Source organism: Canis lupus, chromosome 13 (genome assembly GCF_048164855.1).
Source record: "Canis lupus baileyi chromosome 13, mCanLup2.hap1, whole genome shotgun sequence".
Lineage (NCBI taxonomy): Eukaryota > Metazoa > Chordata > Mammalia > Carnivora > Canidae > Canis > Canis lupus.
In genome coordinates this window covers 4,112,627-4,134,229 of record NC_132850.1, presented here as the reverse complement: position 1 = coordinate 4,134,229, position 21,603 = coordinate 4,112,627, and the positions used below count along the sequence as shown (strand labels likewise).

General features: G+C 37.1%; 1 protein-coding gene across 1 annotated transcript in view; it reads left to right on the top strand.

The window, feature by feature from the left end:
• The window catches only part of RLF (RLF zinc finger), a 92,211-nt gene that overhangs the window by 14,059 nt on the left and 56,549 nt on the right, over positions 1–21,603 (top strand). The window contains exons 2-3 of the mRNA XM_072771743.1: positions 19,895–20,049; positions 21,124–21,205. Of these exons, the coding sequence (XP_072627844.1) occupies positions 19,895–20,049; positions 21,124–21,205 (237 nt within the window). The remainder of the gene's footprint in view (positions 1–19,894; positions 20,050–21,123; positions 21,206–21,603) is intronic.

The window sequence follows — 21,603 nt, the reverse complement described above, 5'->3', positions numbered from 1 at the left end:
TTGTGAATATCAAGTGGGACAGTATAACATTGCCATTAGCATAGCTTTTGGTATCAGATACTATGCAGTGTGTCCATTTCTTTATTTCCTCTCCATTCTGAATACTGTTTTAAAGAAGTATGTCATGTAGAGCAGCTTTCCACCATTTTCCTGTCAGTATGTACAGCCCATTAAGAGAAAAAAGTTTCCTAGATCTTTATAGAGGATTTACAAATATGGTTTTAGATTCAGAGAGCCTGTGATGGAACTATGTAGATTGGAAGTGTAATTTACAGTAAATTTTTTTTTACATTGAAACAATATAGATGTTCTTTGGGATCCATATATGGTAGATACCTAAATTTGACCTGTCCCAACTAACTGATCATTCTATATAAAGGTTTTATTTTTTTTTAGATTTTTTTTTTTTTTTTTTTTTTTTTTTTTAATTCATGAGAGACCCAAAGAAAGAGAGAGAGAGACAGACACATGCAGAGGGAGAAGCAGGCTCCATGCAGGGAGCCCGATGTGGGACTCGATCCTGGGTCTTCAGGATCATGCCCTGGGCCAAAGGCAATACTAAACCGCCACCCACCCTGGCTGCCTTATAAAGTTTTTTTAATTCATTTGACCATTGGTTTTAACTTGGTTTATTGTTTGGCACTTAAATTATGTATTTCATTTTATTGAAATCTGAACATATCAAAAGTGATTTGAATTTGTAATACATTGGATTTGAGTCCCTGGGTAAATGTGGCCGTGTTTTCATAATCCTATGTTTGAGGGAGGAACTTAGAAAGTTATCTAATTCACTCCCTTTTCAGCTTGCAACTTTTTTTTTTTTTTTTTTTTTTAAGATTTTATTTATTTGTGAGAGGCACAGAGAGAGGCAGATACACAGGCGGAGAGAGAAGCAGGCTCCCTCCTGGGAGCCTGATGCGGGACTTGATCCCAGGAGTCCGGGATCACGACTTGATCAACCAATGAGCTACCCAGGCATCCCTACAGCTTACAACTTTTAAGGGGGGAACTCCTGATCCCTGGGTGGCGCAGCGATTTAGCTCCTGCCTTTGGCCCAGGGCGTGATCCTGGAGACCCGGGATCGAATTCTACATCAGGCTCCTGGTGCATGGAGCCTGCTTCTCCCTCTGCCTGTGTCTTGGCTTCTCTCTCTCTCTCTCTCTCTGTGACTATCATAAAAAAAAAAAAAAAAAATTTAAGGGGGGAACTCCTCAGTCTGGGATGTAGATTGAGGATCAAGAATACGCAATAATATTAAATAAAATTCTGAACATTGACATATCTATTTACCCATCAAACAAAATTAATGACTAGTGTATCATTAATCTGATGTGAATACCCATCTAAAAAATAGAATCTAAGTATTTCCTTTAAAAAATTCCCAGAAGTTCAGTTTGGTCAACATTATGCTGCTCTCCTTTACAGAATTTGAAAGAAGCAGTGAGAATTTGGAACCAAATCTACTTGGTTGAATTTTTTAATTTTTATTTGCTTGGAATTTTAAAAAGTATTTGAGAGAGAATGAACAGAGGAAGGACAGAGGGGAGAGAGGGAGAAGCAGACTTCCTGCTCAGCAGGGAGCCTGACACGGGGCTCAATGCCAGGACCCTGGGATATGACCTGAAGGCAGAAGCTTAACCTACTGAGCCATGGAGATGCCCCTGAATTTTAGTATACAGTCATATTGTACTCTCATCAAAGATACATATCTGAAAAATTATCTTTTTTTTTAAAGATTTTATTTATTCATGAGAGACAGAGAGAGAGAGAGAGAGAGAGAGAGAGAGGCAGAGACACAGGCAGAGGGAGAAGCAGGCTCCATGCAGGGATCCCTACATGGGACTCGATCCTGGGTCTCCAGAATCACGCCCTGAGCCAAAGACAGGCGCTTAACCGCTGAGCCACCTAGGGATCTCCCTGAAAAATTATCTTAAACTTCAAAAATAAGTTAGTGAATCCTTTAATAATAGTACAAAGCATCAAAAATAAGTAATTACAGAATACCTGCTACATTCTATGTATTATGCAGGGTTCTGGTCTATAGTGATGAAAAAAACAGATTTGATTCTTGCCCTCCTTGTTTATTGTCTAGTGGAGAAGGTAAATATTAAACAATTTTTATGTTAGTTTGCTTATTGATACAATAGAATAGTAGTCAGTATTTGATGATCTTCTGTTTTTATCCACCTTCCAATTAGTTTGTCCTTTGGTAAGAGAAGTGTAAGAGAAACAATTCCATGCTTAATTATTACATAATTATTTTTAGGTCTAATATGAATGGTTTTGAATAAACATTATTGTTTTTTTCCAACTTGTGTAGATTATAAGGAATGATTTTCTTTTCATTATTGAGATTTTTAATTATTCATGAGAGATAGGCAGAGACACAGGCAGAGGGAGAATCATTCTCCCACAGGGGAGCCTGATGTGGGACTCGATCCCAGGACCCTGAGATCATGACCTGAGTCAAAGGTAGACACTCAACCATTGAGCCAACCAGGTGCCCCAAGAAATGATTTTCCATGCCACTTATCTGTAGTCAGCTTCATTGATATTGGTTGTCAAACTAAAAAATTGAGGAAAGTGTATGGTTAAGAAGGGAAGACCTTACTAATATGAGGGAGAGTAGGATTGGCAGAAATCTATATTTTAGGTTCGGAAATGCCAAAAATAAGTACTCCTTTGAACATCCCAAAACCATAAGACATTTGAGCCCTGGAGATTATTACAAAGAATTAGAAAGCTTGTACGAAATTATTTATAGGAATTATTTGGAGGTGGGGAATGGGACTGGAATTAGATGGAATACAAGTATGATTTTTCCCTTCTTTATTGCATGCAAAATTTTAAAGTGGTGGGATTGTAGGTGAATTTTACTTTTTTGTTGTGTTTTAGTAGTTTTTGGAATAAAACTTAAGCAGATGATAAGTTAGGGCTATATGTATTAGTATGAAACGATATCCAAGATGTCTTTTTTTTTTCCTAAGAAAAAAATCATATTATCCTCTTTTATAAAGAAGTGATGTATGAAGAAGTTTTGAAAGAATTACTAAAATGTTATGTGTTGCATGAATTAGTGGGACATCACTTTGTTTCTTGTGTTTTTATATGGTTTGTACTTAATCTGTTACCCTTTTATTTTTATTTTATTTTTAAAAATATTTCATTTTTAAGTAATCTCTACATCCACCATGGGGCGCAGACTTAAGAACCCAAGATCAAGAGTTGCATTCTCCACCAACTGAGCCAGCCAGGTGCTCCACCTGTTACCCTTTTAAATTAGTTTTCATTTTATCAGCTGTTGTTTCAGTACTTGTCTTTGCTTCTCTCCATTCTCTCTGTGTCCTAGCCCCCTTGTGTCTTTTTTTCCTTTTACTCCCTTACTTGAGATCTGAAGGAATACCCTCTGGTAGCTTCCTGAGATCTTTCCTGTCTCTTGTTTGTGTTAGGCTGGGTGTAAGAATCTAGGTTTAAAATCAGTTTTGCTTAGAACTTTGAAGCATATGTTACAAGTCAGATATCTCCAACATACAAAGCAGTAAAGAATGTATAAAATAAACATGACCTGGGGATCCCTGGGTGGCTCAGCGGTTTAACGCCTGCCTTTGGCCCAGGGCGCGATCCTGGAGTCCCAGGATCGAGTCCCACGTCGGGCTCCCGGCATGGAGCCTGCTTCTCCCTCCTCCTGTGTCTCTGCCTCTCTCTCTCTCTCTCTATCAGGAATAAATAAATAAATAAATCTTTAAAAAAAAAAATCACCTAACAAATAAGATGATTGAATGTACCCTTTCACAAATTCTTTTACCTCCCACCACCATCCTGATTTTGGTATTTAATCATTCTCCTGCATCACTTTACTTAATATTTGTGCATTTTAATACAGTCTATAGTATTATTTTATGTGTTTTCAGCTTTACTTAAATAGTGTACTGTATGTATTCTTCTGAAGCTTTTTAAATTCAATGTAATGGAAAAATAAATTCAACATAACATTTCTAAGATTTGTCTATATTGCTATGAATAGCTTTGGTACATTCATTTTCAGTGACGTAGTGTTTTATGTGCATATGTTATAATTCATTTGTTATTGTTAATGGATTTAGAAACATTTATTAACTTTAGAAGTTTAATAGTTGATGTATATTTTGTTTATTTAGTTAAGTTATTAATATATATGCTTAGAAGCATATATTAACTGTTGGAATAGACATCTTTCCAGTATATCTTGATACATGGGTACAAGAATTTCTTGAGGATGTATACTTAAAGTGGAGCTGCTAGGTACATATATAGGCCTGCCTTCAACTATAATAAATACTGCCGGGTTACTCTCCAAAGTATCTATAGCAGTTTATTTCAGTTTTCAGTGTATGGAAGTTAATGTCGCACATTCTTGCCAATACTCCATGTACTTAAATTTTAGCTATTCTCATTGGACGTGGTATCTCATTTTGGTTTTAATTTGTTTTTGTTTTCATATTTCCTCTTCTGTGAATTGCTTTTTCTTATTTTTTGCTCATTTTTTAGTTGGGTTATTTGTCATTTCATTTTATTTTTAATTTAGATTTAGATTATTATTTATTTTTATTTTGGATTTTATTTTTAAGTAATCTCAACACCCAACATGGATCTTGAACTCACAACTCTACGATCAGGTTTTGCATACTCTACTGACTGAACTGGTCAGGCACCCCTTATTTGTCTTTTTCTTTTTTTTCCTAAGATTTTATTTATTTATTTGTGATAGACACAGAGAGAGAGGTGCAGAGACACAGGCAGAGGGAGAAGCAGGCTCCATCCCGGGAGCCTGACATGGGACTCGATCCCAGGACCCCAGGATTGCGCCCTGGGCCAAAGGCAGGCACTAAACCGCTGAGCCACCCAGGGATCCCCTGTCTTTTTCTTTATAGTTTTTTGTTGTTGTTGTTTTCTTGGTTTTTTTTTTTTTTTTTTTAGATTTTATTTATTTATTTGAGAGAGAACACACATGAGCACCGGAAGGAGAGGGTCAAGCAGACTCCATGCTGAGCACACAGCCCAATGCAGGGCTTGATCTCACAACCCTGAGATCATGATCTAAGCTGAAATCAGTCAGCCACTTAACCAACTGAGCCACCCAGGCTCTGCAACTTTTTCTTTACAGTTTTTTATGAAATTATGTATGCTAGACATGAATCTTTGCAGGTCATGTATCTTAGAATTTTCTTCTCTCCAGCTTATCTTTCATTTTTTGTGTTATCTTTCTGCACAGTTTTATTTTTTGCAATGTAAATTATAAATCTGGCAATTGAAACATGATGTGTACTTTTGACCCATGTGTCTTTTTTTTTTTTTTTTTTTTTGGTGTGCCTGATTGCCTCAGTTGATTGAGTGTCCCACTCTTGATCTCAGGATTATGAGTTCAATATTTTATTTATTTATTTATTTATTTATTTATTTATTTATTTATTTATGACAGTCACACACAGAGAGAGAGAGAGAGAGGCAGAGACACAGACAGAGGGAGAAGCAGGCTCCATGCACCGAGAGCCTGACGTGGGATTCAATCCCGGGTCCCCAGGATCGCGCCCTGGGCCAAAGGCAGGCGCCAAACCGCTGCGCCACCCAGGGATCCCAGGATTATGAGTTCAAAGCCCCACTTAAGCTTCCTTTAAAAGAAAGCTTCACGCCCAACGTGGGGCTTGAACTCACAACCCTAGATCAAAAGTCACACATACCACTGACTGAGCCAGCCGGGTGCCCCAAGGCTGATATATTTTTTAAAACAGCTTTATTGAAGTATAATTGACTTATAGTAAACTGTTTCTAGTTAAAATGTGAGATTTGATAAGCTTTGGCATATCCAAACACCCATGAAATCATCACCATAATCAAGATAATGAATATATCCATCACTCCTAGAAGTTCCTTCTCGCTTCATTGCGTTTCCTCTTTCCCTGCCATCTTTCCACCTTCACTCAACTATTGATTTACTTGTTGTCTATATAGATTAGATTGCGTTTTAAAGAATTTTATATAAATAAAACTCTGCAGTGTCTTTGGCTTCTTTCACTCAGTATAATTATTTTGAAATTCATGTTGTATATATTACTAGTTAATATGCTTTGTTGCTGGTTATTCGTTGTATGGTTCTATCATGATTTGCTCATTCACCTATTGATAGACATTTGGCTTATTTCTAGTTTTTGACTATTGCAAGTAAAGTTGATTTGAACATTTGTGTATAAGTCTTTGTATGGACAGATGCTCTCTCGGGTAAATACCTAGGTAGAATGGCTGGGTCACATGACAGGCTTTTCACAATAGTTGTATCATTTTACATTACTACTAACAATGTATGAGAGTTCTAGTTTTCCACCTCCTGATCAACACTAGGTATGGCTATTCTTTTTCATCTTAGCCATTTTAAAATTAGTGGTAGTTCTTTGTGGCTCTAATTTGCAGTTTATTTTATTTAAAGATTTATTTATTCATTTGAGAGAGGGGCTGAGTAGGGTGGCAGGAAGGGCAGAGGGAGAGAGAGAATCTCAAGCAGATTCCTGCTGAGCTTGGCAAAGCCCAACTCAAGGCTGATCTCATTACCCCAAGACTTTGACTTGAGCCAGAACCAAAGCTGGATGCTTAACTAAGTGTGCCGCCTAGGTGCCCTTTATTTTTTTTTAAAAGTTTTATCTGTTTATGAGAGAGTGAGAGAGCATGTGCATGTGTGCATGCGTGAGTGGGGAGAGAGGGAGAGGGAATGGGAGAGAGAATCTTTCATCAGACTCCCTGCTGAATGTGGAACCTGATACGGCTTGATCTCACGACCCCGAGATTGTGACCTGAACTGAAATCAAGAGTTGGATGCTTCACCAGCTGAGCCAGCCAGATGCCCCACTAATGACTTAACTATGTTGAATACCTTTTCATGTGCTTGTTTGCCATCCTTACATCTTTTTGGTGAAATGCCTTATCAGAGAGAGAGAGAGAGAGAGGCAGAGACACAGGCAGAGGGAGAAGCAGGCTCCATGCACCGGGAGCCCGACGTGGGATTCGATCCCGGGTCTCCAGGATCGCGCCCTGGGCCAAAGGCAGGCACCAAACCGCTGCGCCACCCAGGGATCCCCTCTTTTTCTTTTTCTTTTTCTTTTTCTTTTTCTTTTTCTTTTTCTTTTTCTTTTTCTCTTTCTCTTTCTCTTTCTCTTTCTCTTTCTCTTTTTCTTTTTCTTTTTCTTTCTTTCGAGGCTTAGTTGGCAAAGAATGGGCAGAATGGCAATGGTGATTTGTATCACTTCTAAGGTTATACATGTTCTGACTCTGGTTCACTTGGGACTCTCTGGAGGGAACACTCTTGGTCATGACACAGATTCCATTGTGGTGATGTGGCCATGGGGAAAGCCTGAGGTGCTTCTGCTGTTTATAGGGAGCAAATTACAAGGATGAACTTAGGCAGAACAGTATGGTGAACGTCACACATTCTGGAAAGAACTGTTGGTGAATTCGTGAGATACCATTAAGAACTACTAGAAAATACTGGGTAAGACAGGAAAGAAAGTCCTACATAACTAGATGGGCACATGAGCAGCAAGCACATGGTTTATTTCATTAAATTGATCCCTTCTATAACCACAGAGTTGATGGAGTCAGGGGGAAAAAAACTGAATCAAATATATTCTCTGCAAAGATCTCCTAGGCTGTGGCTTTTCTTTTTATTCTCTTAACAGTATCTCCTGAAGAACAGAAGTTCTTAATTTTGATAAAGTTCAGTTTATCAACTTTCTCTTTTATGGATTATGTTTTCATATGTAAGAAATCTGCCTAATTCAAGACCACAAAGATTTTCTGCAGGGTTCCCTTCTAGAAATTTGTTTGAGGTTTTACATTGAGATCTGTGATCCATTTGGAGTTAATTTTTGTATTATATGAGTAAGGGTGGATGGAAATTTTTTGGTTTTTGTTTATAATTTTTAATTTTTTGTGTTTTTTAAAATGAATAGCTAAATGTTCCACATCATTTGTTGAAAAGACTGCTTTCTCATTGAATTAAGAAATTGCCTTTGCACCTTGTTGAAAATCAATTAGCCATATGTATGTAGGTGTATTTCTGGACTCTTTTCTGTTCATTGAGCTATTCGTCTCCTCTGATGCCATTATCATACTCTTGTGTTGCTTTTTCAAACAAAATATAGTTTGAAAGCAATATTGCACATAGAGGCAGGAAGTAGAATAGTGGTTGCCAGGGGACTGAAATGAGGGAGTAATAGGGAGTTATTGTTTAATAGGCTCAGTTTCAGTTTTGCAAGGTGAGAATTCTATGGATGGATGTTGGTGATGGTAGCACGATAACTTAATAAATATACTTAATGCCACGGAACTGTACTTTTAAAAATGGTTAAGATGATAAATTTTGTTGTGTGGGTTTTTTCTTTTATTAAGAGTTATATTGTACAATGTCTGGGGCAAAATGAGTACTCAGTTTCAGTTGATTGTTTAAAAAAAAAAACAAACCCACAAAAAACAAAACCCAGAGAGGTTAACAAATGATGAGGGTAAGACGTTTGAATCCACAGCCACAAGGCATATTATTTCACTCTATTACACAGCTACACTTGAATTTTAATACTTTTCCCCAGTGTGATAAAGCTTGGATTTTAAAGTCTCTAAACTTAGTATTCTAGATCAATCCTTTTAGTAATAATGACTCACTAAAGCAGAAATGGGGGATATTTGAATTTATCTTCTCCCCATCTTCCTGTTGCACACTCACCCACCTATGCTTCTTGAAAGTTGGTAATCTAAAATCTCAAGGCATAAGGTTGACTCTCTTTTTGAGGTGTTTCTAAAATTGTAGTGAAGTATGCATAATATAAAATTTACCATTTTAAGCATTTAAAGAAAATTATTTATTAATGAGAGATACAGAGAGAGAGAAGAGAGAGAGAGAGAGGGGCAGAGACACAGGCAGAGGGAGAAGCAGGCTCCATGCAGGAAGCCCAACGTGGGACTTGATATCCCAGGTCTCCAGGATCAGGCCCTGGGCTGAAGGCAGCGCTAAACCGCTGAGCCACCGGGGCTGCCCCATTTCAAGCATTTTTAAGTATACATTTGCTAGTGTTAAGTATATTCCATTGATATGAAACCATCACCACTATTGATATTCAGAACATTTTCATCTCAAGCCAAAACTCTGAACCCATTAGACACTAATTCCCCATTCCTCCCTCTCCAGTCTCTGACAACTACACTTCTACTTTTGGTCCCTAAGAATTTGACCATGGTACCACATGTGAGTGGAAACATACATTATTTGTCTCTTTGTGATTTGCTAATTTTACTTAGCATAATGGCTTCAAGATTCATCCATGTAGCATGTGTCAAATATCCTTTTTCTTAAAGATTTATTTATTTATTTGAGAGAGAGAGCAAGAGAGCATGAGTGTGCGAACATGTAAGTTGGGGGAGGGGCAGAGGGAGGGGAACTTAAGCAGATTTCACACTGAGCACAGAGCCTGACATGCGGAGCTCAGATCTCACAACTGTGAGATCATAACCTGAGCCTAAACCAAGAATTGGACGCTTAACTGACTGAGCCAACCAGGCCCCCGAAATTTCTGTTCTCTTTTAAGGCGGAATAATAGTCAATTGTGTGTTCATATTACAATTTGTTTGTTCATTCATACATTGATGGGTTCTTGGGTTGCTTCAACCTTTTGGCTATTGTAAATAATGCTGCCATGAACATGGGTGCAAAGCACAAATACCTTATTAGGTCCTGCTTTTGATTGTTTTGGGTGTATGTCCAGAAGTGGTAGTGTTTAATTTTTGGAGGAACCACCGTGACATTTTCCACAGTGGCTGCACCATTTTTACATTTCCACCACCTATACACAGGAGTTCCACATCTCCATATCCTTGTCAGTGCTTGTTATTTTCTGATTTTGGTTTGTTTTGTTGCTTGAGAATAGCCATCCTAATGGGTATGAAGTGATTATCTCATTGTGATTTTGATTTGCATTTTTTTAAAGATTTTATTTAGAGAGCTCAAGTAGGGGGAAGAGCAGAGGGAGAAAGAGCATCTCAAGGAGACTTGGCATTGAACATGGAGCTCCTGATGCAGAGCTCAATCTCATGACCCTGAGATCATGACCTGAGCCAAAACCAAGAGCAGGTGCCTAACCAACTGAGCCACCCAGATGCCTCTGATTTGCATTTCTTCTTTTTTTGGAAAAAAAATTATTTATTTGAGAGAAGGGCAGAGAGGGAGAGGGAAAGAATCTCAAGCAGATTCTTCCACTGAGTATGAATCCCGATGTGGGGCTTGGTCTCAAAAATGAAATGATGACCTGAATCAAAATCATGAGTCAGGTGTTCAACCAACTGAGCCACCCAGGTGCCCTCCTTCCCCAATTGGCGTTTCTTAATTAATGATGTTAAGCATGTTTTTAATGTGCTTTTTTGCTGTTTGTGTATCTTCTTTGGAGAAATGCCTATTTAAGTCCTTTGCCAATTTTTAGTTGGGTGGTTTCGTTTTTTGTTGATGAATTTCAAGACTTCTTTATATATTCTGGCTGTCAGTTCCTTAACAGATATATGATGTACAAATATTTTCTCCTGTTCTTTGGATGTCTTTTTACCATGCTGATTGTGTCCTTTGGTGTGCAAAAGTTTTAAATTTTGATATAGTTCAGTTTGTCTATTTTTACTTTTGTCACCCATGGTTTTGGATCTTATTCAAGAATATCATTGTCAAATCCAGCTTTTCCCCTGTGTTTTCTTCTAAGAAGTTTTAACACTTATATCTGTATTGAGTTCATTTGTATAGGGTAAGAGTCTAATTCTTTTGCATATGGATACCTAGTTTTCCCAGCACTGTTTATTGAGAAGACTGCTCTTTCTCTCACTGAATGATCTTTGCACTCTTGTGGAAATTCAATGACCATACATGTAAGGTTTATTTCCGGGCTCTATTCCATTGGTCTGTATGTCTGCCTTCATGCCAGTTTGATTATTGTGCCTCTGTAGTAAATTTTGAAATCAGGAAATGTGAGATCTACAGCTTTGTTCTCCTTTTCAACACTGTTTTTGGCAATTCAGGGTCCTTTGAGATTCCCTAACAATTTTAGGGTGAATTTTTCTAATTCTTCAAAATAAGTAATTGGGATTTTGCTAGGGATTGCATTGTATCTTTAGACTGCTTTGGATAGTATTGACATCTTAACAATAGAAGTCTTCCAATCTGTGAACATTTCCATGTCATGTCTTTGATTTGTGTCTTCTTTCATTTCTTTCAGCAAAGGTCGGTAGTTTTCAGTGTGTAAGTCTGGTCTTTCACTCCTTTTTTTTTTTTTTTTTTAAGATTTTATTTATTTGAGAGAGAAAGAGAGAAGAGAAAGCACAGGCGGGGGCAGGGAGAAGAAGAAGCAGATTCTGCTGAGCAGGGAGCACTGTGTGGGACTCCATCCCAGGACCCTGAAATCCTGACCTGAGCTGAAGGCAGACACTTAACTGAGCCACCTGGCACCTCTGATTAAGTTTATTCCCAACTATATTTCTGATGTTACTACAAATGGAATAGTTAACTTCCTTTTCAGATTATTCATTTGTTAGTATATAAAATCAGCTGATTTTGTGTGTTAATTTTGTGTCCTGCAAGTTCAGTGAATTTAATTCTGCTTGTTTATTTTAAATGTGGAGTCTTTATCATTTTCTACATACACAATCATATTATTTGCAAACAGTGATATTTTTATTTTCTCTCAAATTTGGATAGCTTCTATTTCTTTTTCTTGCCTAATTGCTCTCACTAGGACTTCCAGTATTGTGTTGAATAGAAGTGGTGAAAGTTGGCATCTTTTTTCTGATGGTAAAGGAAAAGCTTTCAGTCTTACCATTGAGTATAATATTAGTTATGGGTTTTTCATCCATGAATCTATATTATGTTGAGATAGTTTTCTTCTTTAATAGCTTTTATTTATTTATTCATGAGAGACACACAGAGAGGCAGAGACCTAGGCAGAGGGGAAGCAGGCTTCCCTGCAGGAAGCCCTATGCAGGACTCGATCCTGGGATCACGACCTGAACCAAAGGCAGATGATCAACCACTGAGCCACCCAGGTGCCCCAAGATAGTTTTCTTCTATTCCTTGTTTGTTGACTGTTTATCATGAAAAGTTGTTAAGTTTTTTAAATGCTCTTTCTGCATTAGTTGATACGTTCTTGTGAGGGTGTTTCCCTTTATTGTTTTTTTTTTTTCCCTTTATTGTTATTGTAATTATTACATTATATGATTTTCTTTTCTTTTCTTTTTTTAAGTTATATGATTTTCATACACTGAACCATCTTTGCATTCCAGGAATAAATCCCACTTGGTTGTGGTATCTGATCCATTTTACTATGCCATTGATACTAGTTTACTAGTAATTTGTTGATTTTTAAAAAATCAATGCTTATAAATGATAATACATAGTTTACTTGTAATCTTTGTCTGGCTTTGATATCAATAATATTGGCATTATAGGATGAATTAGAGTGTATTTCCTCCTCTTTGATTTTTTGGAAGATTAAAGTTAACTGTTGGAGTTATCCTCATCCAAGCTCTCTGCCTTACTGTTATTGATAACTCAGATGAAGATACCTTACAGATGCTATGGTGATTTTTAAGATTATCTCATAAAAGAAATATATGAAGATTTTATTCAACTTCACCAGTAATGAAAGGATTATAAATTGAATAAACATGATAATTATATTTCCCCTATCCAGTTGACCCTCAAAAATTGTATTTAGGAAAAAAAAAATTGTATTTAGGTTGTAATATACAATAACTTTGACAGCTCCCAATCTGTCACTGTCTTAACACTAATAATAGGAATGTAAATTGGAACACATTTTCTGGAGCAGAATTTGAGTCTATGTAAAGCCTTAAAAATAATGCATCCTTTGACCCAGCAATTCCATTTATAGTATATTATCCTGAGAAAATTGTCATGGATACATGAAAGAAGTTAGCAGTGCTTTCATCATTATAATAATGCAAAGTTAAAAACCATAATATCCAGAAACAGAATTCAGTAATAAATTGTGGTATACACACACAGCTGTACAGCTATAACATACTGATGTTGGAGAAAATTTTACAAAACATTGTGTAGTATAATCCCATTAATATACTTCTATTGATGCATTATGAAAACCTCTCAATATTACCTGTTAACAGTGGTCTCTTTCTGGATAGTGGTAGTGTGGATTTTTGACATTTTTATTTCTACTACTTCTCTCTCTGTTTTTTAAACAGTAAATGATACTACTTTTATGATAAAATAGGAAAAGGTATTCTATTAGAATTGAAAATGAAATGATGCAAGAAAGCGTAGTTAAATCTTATGGCAGAATCAGTATCTAAAAATAATCTTGGTAGGCTGGGATGATGGACTGAATCCAGTGAAATTTAATCAGGATGGGTGAATTAGATGAGATAGAGTAATAAGCAACTCATATTTCTGAGTTTAAAAAACCAACTATAACAAGTATGCAAAGTGTGAGGTGGGTCCTAATAGCAGCATATATAAAAAACTTAAAGGTTTTAGTGGATACCAAACACCTTCTCTATGTGAGCAGCCAGCAGTTTTCCTACTCTTCTATTGCATTGCACACCCAGCTTAGTCTCTTCATGGGAAACCTCCAGTATTTCTCACTGAGTGATACTCAGTCTTGTCACCATTTGCCCCCATTTGTTTTAGTCATTTCTGACTTTGTTCAACGTTGCTGTCTATTTGGAGTCCTCCTGTTCCTCTCACTTTTGCTTTTTCAAACTTGACCTGTACTTCAGAAATCAGACTTAGGCTTGCTAGAAGCCTTTTTGTCATAGTGCAATCACATTTTACTCAGATTTATTTAATTCTGGGAATTCCATGTGTCGAGATATACAAATCAATAAGGTTTCTCACTTTATGTGCAAAATCTGAAATAATGCAAATCCCCTTCTATAATTAAAAGTGACATAAAAAAGTGACATAATTTCCTTTTGCCATACGACATGCAGATTTAATGATAACTACCAGATACCTTTTATCATGTCTTTGTGAACCACCAGCATTCTAAAGTGTGGGTTGTCAGCACCATTGCCTCAAAAACCTTCCCAGAAGCAGTCTTTTAATGACACTACTTGCAACAAAATGTTAAAGATAGTGTATAGGTGAAAAAAGCAGAATTTAAAAGTATGCTTAAAATAGTTGTAGAATTGTGCATTCTGAGAAGACATGAAGCAAAGCAATGAAGTGTGGGCTCTTTAGCCTGATGACCCTGAATTCAAATTTAAATCCTGAATCCAACACTTACCTACTGGATGACTTAGGGTGAATAACTTAATCTCTCTGTGTCTGTTTCCTCATTAAAAAAAAAAAAAAAAGAAAATATTTTATTAAGTATTGTCTACACTCAATGTGGGGCTTGAATTTACAACCCCGAGATCAAGACTTGCATGCTCTACCAACTGAGCCAGCCAGGCACCCCTCTGTTTCCTCTATTTTAAAATGGGCTCATGATAAATCACCTACTTCACAGGGTTGTTGTAAATTGTGTTAGTAGCATGTAAAACTCCTAGGAGAATGCCTAGCTTATACTATGTGTTCAAAAATACTATGAGTATTCCTTTGGGAATATTAGTCTAGAACCATTTGTTTTTTTTTTTTTATTTTTTATTTATTTATGATAGTCGCACAGAGAGAGAGAGAGAGGCAGAGACATAGGCAGAGGGAGAAGCAGGCTCCATGCACTGGGAGCCCGATGTGGGATTCGATCCCGGGTCTCCAGGATCGCGCCCTGGGCCAAAGCCAGCCGCCAAACCGCTGCGCCACCCAGGGATCCCCTAGTCTAGAACCATTTGAAATTGATTGATTAAGATTTTATTTATTTATCTGACAGAGGGAGCAGTGGGCAGAAGGAAAGGAAGAAGCAGGCTCCCCTCAGAGCAGGGAGCCCAATGCAGGGCTTGATCTTAGGACTCTGAGATCAGGACCTGAACCAAAGGCAGACACTTACTGACTGAGCCACCTAGACACCCCAAAGATTTATTTATTTGAGAGAGAGTGCATGCACACACAGCCATGAGAGCAGGGGGAGGAGCAGAGAGAGAGGGAGAGAGAATCTCGTACAGATTCCCTGCTGAATATGGAGCCTGAAAAATCCCACAACCTCGAGATCATGATCTGAATTGAAATCAAGAGTTGGACACTTTGCTTAACCTACTGAGCCACCCAAGCACCCCATCATTTGAGTTTTAAATTGTAATACATCTCTGCATAAAATATGGCCATTCTGTAAGAAATGCTCCCTTTTTGGGGTACCTGGCTGGCTCAATTGGAAGAACACACAACTCTTGATCTTGAGGTCGTGAGTTCGAGCATGTTGGGTGTAGAAGTTACTTTAAATAAATAAATAAACTTAAAAAAAAAAGAAAAAAAAATCCCTCTTTGGTAGTTTCAGAAAATAGGATGCTTCCAATCTCTTTGGAACCATGTAGTGAGGAGTGTAGGTAGAATTCAGATGAGGGTAGATTTTTTTTTTTTCTTCTTCATCAAAAACATGGTAATGTTCATTAAAATTTGGGAAGTTTAGGGGCACCTGGGTAGCTCAGTGATTGAGCGTCTGCCTTTTGGCTCTGGTCATGGGATTGAGTCCTGCATTGGGCTCCCCCAGGGAGCTTGCTTCTCCCTCTACCTATGTCTCTGTCTCTCATGAATAAATAAAATCTTTAAAAAAAAATTGGAGAAGTTTAGAAAAATATTTTTTTTTATAAATTTTTTTTTTAATTTTTTATTTATTTGTGATAGTCACAGAGAGAGAGAGAGAATGAGGCAGAGACACAGGCAGAGGGAGAAGCAGGCTCCATGCACTGGGAGCCCGACGTGGGATTTGATCCCGGGTCTCCAGGATCGTGCCCTGGGCCAAAGGCAGGCGCCAAACCGCTGCGCCACCCAGGGATCCCCAGTTTAGAAAAATATAAAGACAACACAAACGTGTTCATAATGCTACTACTGTCCCTGTGCTAGCCACATTAGCATTTTAGTTGAGTTCCTTCTGTTTTTTTTTTTCTCTGTACATTACCTTTTTTTATGTACAAATACATTGTGATTATACCACATATATAGAACTGGAGAGTATATAGCCTAGAGAAGAAACTATTGTAGAAATCCAGGTGAGTCCATAGTAAACTATGTTGGAGGCCTGGTTAGGGTCACGGTCTATAGAAATAAGTAAAGTGTAGGGGCAGGAAACAGGTATTTCTGAGGTTGATCAATTTGAATCAACAAACTTTGGGGCAATGGTGTCAAAGATAGGTTTTTTTAGCTCTAGCTCTTGAAAAAAGAGGCAGATGGAACATAGGAGGAAGAGCATATTTGCTCGGGAAGATGTTTTGGACATGTTGAGTTTGAGAATTGAGTAGGACATTCAGATGGAAATGTCTAATAGGCAGTTGTCTAATATAACAAAGACTTGAGAAGTAATCTGCCTGGGATGCGAATGAGAGCACCCAGGCATGCCATAAAAATGCCATTAAAATGTTGAAAATTATCAAAGATAGCGCCTATAGAGATACAGATGTATTTGATCTTTCAGTATACCTTGCTTTTTAAGGGCAGGTAGTTAGCCATAGTATTGCCCACATAGTAGGCGTTTGTGGAATAAAGGAGTTAACTGAAACAAAGAGAGGGGCCATTAATTTGGTCTCTGTCGAATCCTAATGAACTTGAGGGAGTCATATTTATTATTTATCTTCCCTTTCTCTTTCAGTTTTGTTGGTGTCTAAAATTTAAATTTCTAAGGAAAAGTAAGAACTCTATTTTTCTTTACTGCTTCTGATGGAATTTTGTTTACATGAGATACTTAAAATGTTATTTGGATGGCTATAATTCATTCAACTTAATCTTGAATTTTTAAAAAGATTTTATTTATTTAGAGAAAGCATGAGCAGGGGGGAGGAGCAGAGGGAAAAGCAGGCTCCCTGCTGAGCCTGATGTGGGGCTAAATCCCAGGACCCCGGGATTATGAACTGAGCTGAAGGCAGATGCTCAACTGACTGAGCCACTTAAGCACTCCATTCTTGGATTTTTTAAAAACAGGTGATAGTGAGGAAGATTGTTCCAGTGATTGTTCAAATGCTCAGGGTATGTCATAATGGATATGTTAAAGAGACCTATTTATTTTTTAATTTAATGTAATTTAATTTTTATTTTTAAAAATTTTATTTATTCATGAGAGACGGGGGTGGGTGGTGGTGCAGAGACACAGGCGGAGGGAGAAGCAGGCTTCATGCAGGGAGCCCGACGTGGGACTCGATCCCGGGTCTCCAGGATCACGCCCTGAGCTGATGGTGGCGCTAAACTGCTGAGCCACCCAGGCTGTCCTAAAGAGACCTATTTAATTGGACTAACACATGAGGGTGAAGATTCAGGAATATAAAAATGTATAAATCAGTATAGGGCACGCTGTAAACAAAAATACCCATGGGGCATTGAATATTTGAAATTGTGTTACTTGTGGAAGTCTTAATGGAATGTCAGTGTCAGAAAGTACTAGATTAGTGTCAGGAGCATTCTGAGTGGGAAGGTGGACTGAAAAGACCTACCTCATCTATATGCACTCTGCCCTTCTCTTTGTATATACTTCAGGCAGCAGTTGGTTAATTTGCATGTGTGGTTTCAACTGTCACACTGTGTTGACTCATTCTGAAAGCTCCATGAGGATAGGCCCCCCATGTCTTTTTCCCCAGCACCTTGCAGTCTAGGTTAGAGTAAGCTATCCGTAAATATTTGTCCAGTGGATAAAATGGTGAATGAATCAGCAAACATTTAGTGAGACTTGAGAATGTCCTGTGGCAGTGGAAGTGAGTAAATTGTTAGGCCTGTAAAGATTGATAACATAATATCTGACCTCAGGGAGCATAAAATCTGGTATTGAGTATAAATTTGTCAAGCTCTCTGGATTTAGATTAACCAGTACAGACAATAATTAATTTGCTGACCTGAAACAGACTTTGTTTGTAACAAAGATTTTAATAAATTTCTTGAGAGATTGTGTGAACTCTTATTTACATAACAGATAAGTACATATTCTGCATTCCTTCTCCGTACTCATTCAGCTGCAGAAAAAGGATTGTTATGGGGTTGGTTTTATGATCCTTTGGGTTTTGGGTTTTTCTTTTTTAAGATTTTATTTATTTGAGAGAGAGAGGGAGAGAGCAAGAGAGAGAATGAACAGAGGGAGAGGCAGATGGGGAGGGAGAGGTGGACACCCTGCTGACCAGGGAGCCCAGATGCAGGGCTCTATCCCAGGACTTTGGGAACATGAACTGAGCTCAAGGTGCTCAACGGACTGAGCCACCCAGGCGCCCTTGATCCTCTGTTACTAAGTTTTTGCTTTTATTAAAATTTGGGACTTGATTAAATAAGGACAAAATACTCTTCCAAAAATACAGAAGGAACTCACATTTCTAAAGTGTGGTACAGCAGCAAGACACTTATTTGAATTGATATACTAAAATAAATGGCTTGATCTTCAGATATGCAAAGACCAGATAATCTAATGTGTTAGCTAAGAGAGTTTTTACTGTATATGGTATGATTGTTTATCATGTAGTTCCTTTAAGGTATTTTTTTTAAGTAATCCAGATTATTCAGTTCTTAATTATCAGAATAGATATAGATAGGGACTGTTACTTTGGGAACTAAAACTGCAGAAAATCCAGTGGAATCCTGCCGTGCTACCACAGCTACTTGTGGTTCTTCAAGCAGAAAAATAAAAGACAGGAAGTCACAACTTTTTGAAGAAATTATTGGAGGGGTAATAAATTCAAATCATATGTAATTCACTCAGGATAAAGCTACCCTCTAAAAATAAGACTTTACTATAGAAGTAGCCCCAACCAAGGAATTAGGACTAGCTCAGTCAGAATATGTATTCTAGAGGAAAAAACTTGTATCCTGCCTATGCATAATTCAAGTGGTAACCTAACTTGATAATATCAATTGACCATAAGCAAAACCTAATCAATTGTTAGAAGAAGGTATCTCTATATAATAGAAGAGAGTACAACTCTGAGGAACCTGGAGTGTCCCCAAACAAGAATTTAGTAGTCATTTTGTAGAATTGTCCAAAGAGAACATAAGCCAGCTTTCCACCATCATTTAAACAAATTATTGTGTTGAACACATGTAGTTTATCAGGCTTGATTGTATTTCATTTTCCTTTGTTTTAGATTTCATACTCACCAGATACTCTCTTAGAAAATCATAGTATGGGTAACAGGGTACTCTGGAGGGTAGTATGACTATATTATAAACATAAATTAGTATTTGGTCTGTATGTTAATTTTTAAAAACTTAGTTAAAAATATATAACATCATTCTTTCACAAATTGGTTAGTGAGTGTAAATCAAGCCTAATCAGTTCTATGGGTGCAGGAAAAAGTGAATTTGATGGAGCTATAGAGCTGAGGATCCATACTCAGGAATAAGTCTCTTTTTGTAGAAGGCGGGGGATCATAGTCTTATTCTTGGATACCCAGTGCTTGGCACATGGTTAGTGCTTAGTTTAATGTATTAATGAAACTCATTATTGAAATTCAGAGATCAAAACTCCAGACCAACTGTCTGTGAGAACAACTACAGACATTTTATGGCTCTACTCTTTAGATTTATTCTCATGTCAAAAGAGCAGTTCTGGCTTTTCTGTAACTCAGCAGAAACAATTCAGTAAGTGATGAAAATAGAATCCTCTAAATAAACCAGAGCCTAAAAAGGCAAATAAAAGGTGTATGCATTTATTCGAAAAAAGAAGAGGGACCATGCATTTGAGAAAGAAATCTGCTTCATTATTTTTATTTTTTAATTGATACTTTAATTTTATTTTTTTTTTAGACATTATTGCAATATGCAAACAACAAGAATGCCTCAGAACATATGGTGTATCTTCTGGAGGTGTATCGACTTGCCATCCAAAGCTTTGCCAGTGCACGCCCATATTTAACTACTGAATGTGAAGATGTCCTGTTAGTGCTTGGCAGATTAGTACTGTAAGTTTAAGTACTTAAGTCGCTGATAAAGTTGAGTACTTTCGGTTGCGATGTTTGCCTGACTTCTCTTTACTGTGATATCACGTTATTCAGAGCACCATTAAAGTCATACCTTTGAATGAAATTTCCTTTGCTTTGAGCCTTCATACTCTGGTTCCCAGGAGATAAAGTACAAGTGAAGTTCCAGCCAAACAACATAATCTTTAATTGCCTCCAGAATCTCTTCCTCAGGCTTAGCATCCAAGAATGATACATTTTCTTCCTGTCCTTAGGTATAGATCAATATGAGTGACAGAGTGCCTGGAAACTGTAGTGGTCTTTGAGGATCATTTTGGGGGGGAAATACTGTGACATTGTGCCATTCAGCTATATTATTTGAACTAAGAATAATTTTACTAGCAGAAAATAACAGGGTATATATATAAGATTACCACCCTGAGTCCATGATAATCTAGCTGCTGTTTTAATATTTGACGGCCTAGTGGCAGATAAAATTATAGCTTTCATTTAATTTTCATCTGTAAACTGAAAAGGCACAATAGCTATTCAGCTTTTAGATTGGGTTAGCTTACAGATTGTTTGGGAGGGTAACTTCTAGTCTAGGTGGTCTTGATTTGTTAGAGGTAAAGATTTGGCCTTGCTAGTCTTTCTGTTTCCTCTGCAAGTGACAAGAACCTACATAGATGACAGTTATATATATTTATCTTTATCAGCTGAATTAACAATAGCATGAGCTCCTGATTTTGTCTTCTGGACTCAGAATGGTTCCTATTTGGGTACCCTCCTACATCCTAATAAACTAAATAAAACTGCTTGGAATGTGATTTCTAAAAAGAATATATTACCAGATGTTTTAAAGCCCAATGTAATTATAAAGCCTCCTGGTTTTTCTTTTTTCTCTTTTTTAAAGTTGAAAAGCCAATATAACAATGTTGAGGAAAAATGTAAAGAATAAGAAACAAATTTCAAATAATCTAAACAAATGTAAAATGTGTATTCAGTATTCCTGTCATACTATATTTTATTATGCTTATAACCACATTTATATACTGACTTCATTATTTTACATTATAGGAGTTGTTTTGAATTACTGCTTTCAGTGTCTGAAAGTGAACTGCCATGTGAAGTCTGGGTACTCTTCCTACAGTCTCTACAGGTGAGTTGATTTGGACTCAAAAAAGATCTCTGTTTAGATACCCAAGATACCTGGTTAATTTCTCCTAGCAAACTGAAATTGAAAGCTTGGAAGAAAAACAAGTGTATTGTATATTTGTATTAAGTTCATGAGATTTTGAGAAAGAGGTCTTCCAAATGAAAGAGGTGTGTTAAAAAATTGTTTTTGTCTTTCATTTGGTTTTGTTAGCCTTTATATAGCTTAGAAATCAGCGCATGTTTTCATTATTCAAAAACAAAGTTTTAGACAGAATAAAGCTATTAAAAAATGTAAAATTATATTTGGTTACAAAGTAGCAATATTTGGATCATTCTTAGTATACTTGTCTAGTAATTTCCCCTAACATTTCAGGGATTATGTCTAGCATTTTAAGTCTCTCA